At 40.2% G+C, this 2321-nt stretch overlaps 1 protein-coding gene across 1 annotated transcript; it reads right to left on the bottom strand. All coding sequences in view use genetic code 11, as the record gives it.

The window, feature by feature from the left end:
* Positions 1–429: 429 nt before the first annotated feature.
* EGR_10574 (G2/mitotic-specific cyclin cig2) lies at positions 430–2234 on the bottom strand (the record flags this gene model as incomplete). Its single annotated transcript, XM_024499823.1, has 8 exons — positions 430–567; positions 750–1064; positions 1141–1266; positions 1347–1559; positions 1636–1755; positions 1833–1912; positions 1992–2054; positions 2207–2234. 8 exons carry the CDS (start codon positions 2232–2234, stop codon positions 430–432), a joined length of 1083 nt encoding a protein of 360 aa, XP_024345757.1.
* Between the last annotated feature and the right edge of the window lie 87 nt (positions 2235–2321).

Raw genomic sequence — 2321 nt, 5'->3', positions numbered from 1 at the left:
ATTCCAACTGCCTGATGGTAATCACACGGCGCCTACGTGGTACCGCAAAGCAAATCGCCCTCTTCAATAAGTGGAGATGGAATGGAAGCAGGAGTGGAAAGCCCTCAGTATGCATTGGTTAGAATTGAGCATATGGCGAGTGAAGGAAACAGAGATGAAGTGCTCCAGCTACCTCTCCAACGCGACTTTGACTTGTCTGTTCGTGGAACAATTGGCGATGTGCTTCATGGCCGTAAGTCACTTTGCCGTGACACCCCAATTTATCACCAGGAGTATAAGATACGCATTTGGCAAGAGGTTTATTTGAATTAAATGAAATATAAGGATAAAGCTATACCTCATTTTCCAGGTACTGATGAAGAGGTAAATGATTGTTCACCATTTTTGATTGCAAAAGAAGAGAGTTGTGAAATTGTTTACTTTTTATTTTTATTTTGGCTCTCGGAGGAGGGGAGTCATTTCTTCCGCTCCGTTTGGGCACATAACTTCTTCGAGGTCAAAGTTCGTCACCAGGGCATTAGCAGCCACTCGGCTGTACGCCCAATCCATGTATTTTTCAATTATAGGCTGAATGTAAGCGAGGTGTCAAAAAATCACTGATTAATAATATAAGGTGGAATGCGGACTTTATCATTTAGTTTCCCTTATCCTGAACCTCGGTGTGTATGAAGAAACACGGTCTTAATGTAAGTAAATTGATTAGAAGTTAATACAACGAGAATATTATCAATTGAGTGTATAAAAATTACCAAGAGAATGAGAGGAATTTGCGAGCCTTGGTATTGATATTTCTTGGCCTCTTCCATTAACTTGGCATATGCGAGGGCAGTTTCGTAGAGATCTCGATCCTCCTTGCATCGCGAGTATCTTTCTACTTCCATTGGCCAATAATTCAACATATCATATTGGTGATAAGAAGGTGATCCACCCAAAACATAGCCGGTGCATCGAAGTAGGCGACGAAGGACGTAGACTACGGCTGCACAACGCAAATACGCCGGTCGTCGGGCTAAATCGTACTCCATCAGCCCCAAGTCAAGTAGGTAGTAACAAATCGTAGTAAACTGGAGAAAATTGAAATTAGAAATTCGTACTCATGTATTTAAGGCCCAAAAAAATCGGTAAAAGAATTAAGATTACTAATTTGATGTGACAGGGTGGAAAGTCGCCACACTTTGCCAGGAATTTATCGAGGTAGGAGTGTGGAGTTGGATAGTGAAGATCGGGACCGAGGATAAGTCGCAATTGTTCCGCCCAGTCTTCTATCTACAAAAGTCAAACCAGTTGTGAGGATTGTCACTGCGTCGGTAGTGGTAAGGATAGGTTAGAAAGGGCGGTGCAGAGACCTCTTCCACAGTGAAGCGTTCTGAAGCCATGACTTCCATTAATGGGCCTATGATGGGTGTCTCGGGTGTCAAGACCTTAACCGCCAACCACAAAGCTCCATGTGCCATTGACTCGAACCCTAAGGGATATGTTGTTTGAAGCCAGGTGTATCGGTCCGCGTAGGCTATGGCGAGGTGCAAGGCTTCTGTTGAAGTATCTGACGCGACTTGCACCTTCAATGGGAAGAAATTTGCGAATATAATACTTTATCCTTGGGAGGGGAATCAGTATTTTTTCCTTTCATTTTACCCGTAGAAGTGCGCCATAGACCATTTGTCGATAACTGAAACTGACACCGCTTTGTTGAAGTCCACATAGCTTAAAATCCCTCACAATGTTTTCATCTTGATCCGTTCTTGCATAAGAAAACTAAAAATTAAACAACAGTGTGACGAACAATGTCTTCAAAACAACGAACTTGCAAGAAAGGTGTGGGTAAAACTTACAGAAGGATCAGAATAGCCCAACTCGAATGAATCGTCAAATCTAATTTGTTGTATATATTTTAAGAGTGATTGACTTGTAGCTGTTGGGAAATAGATTTTAAAAAGTGTCAAATCTTTAGTAACATATTCCAAGCATCAAACAGATGACAAAAGATATACCAGATATTTCGGAATACTCTTCCTGAAAATATTCATCAACTGGACGTTTAGCACAGTCTGTACCTGAAATTTGCAATATCATTATGTTTGTTGTTAATTTACCACCGTCATGTTTAATAAATCTTGATCAAAAAAAGTAAAAAGCAACAAATGGTTTTGGTTGACAGAAATATAGGAAATAATGAATCCCGGTGAATAAGGGCAAATATACGTACGTGGCGTTGAATGAACTGGCGGATTCATATCTTCTTGCCACTCTAATACATAATAAATAAATAGAATAATATTTAATATTAATTTCTGTCCTTTTCTAATAAGTTTACCCTCAAT

This window comes from Echinococcus granulosus (assembly GCF_000524195.1).
Source record: "Echinococcus granulosus chromosome Unknown EG_S00236, whole genome shotgun sequence".
NCBI lineage: Eukaryota > Metazoa > Platyhelminthes > Cestoda > Cyclophyllidea > Taeniidae > Echinococcus > Echinococcus granulosus.
Note: the sequence above shows the minus strand (reverse complement) of the source record. Positions and strands in the feature narration are given on the sequence as shown.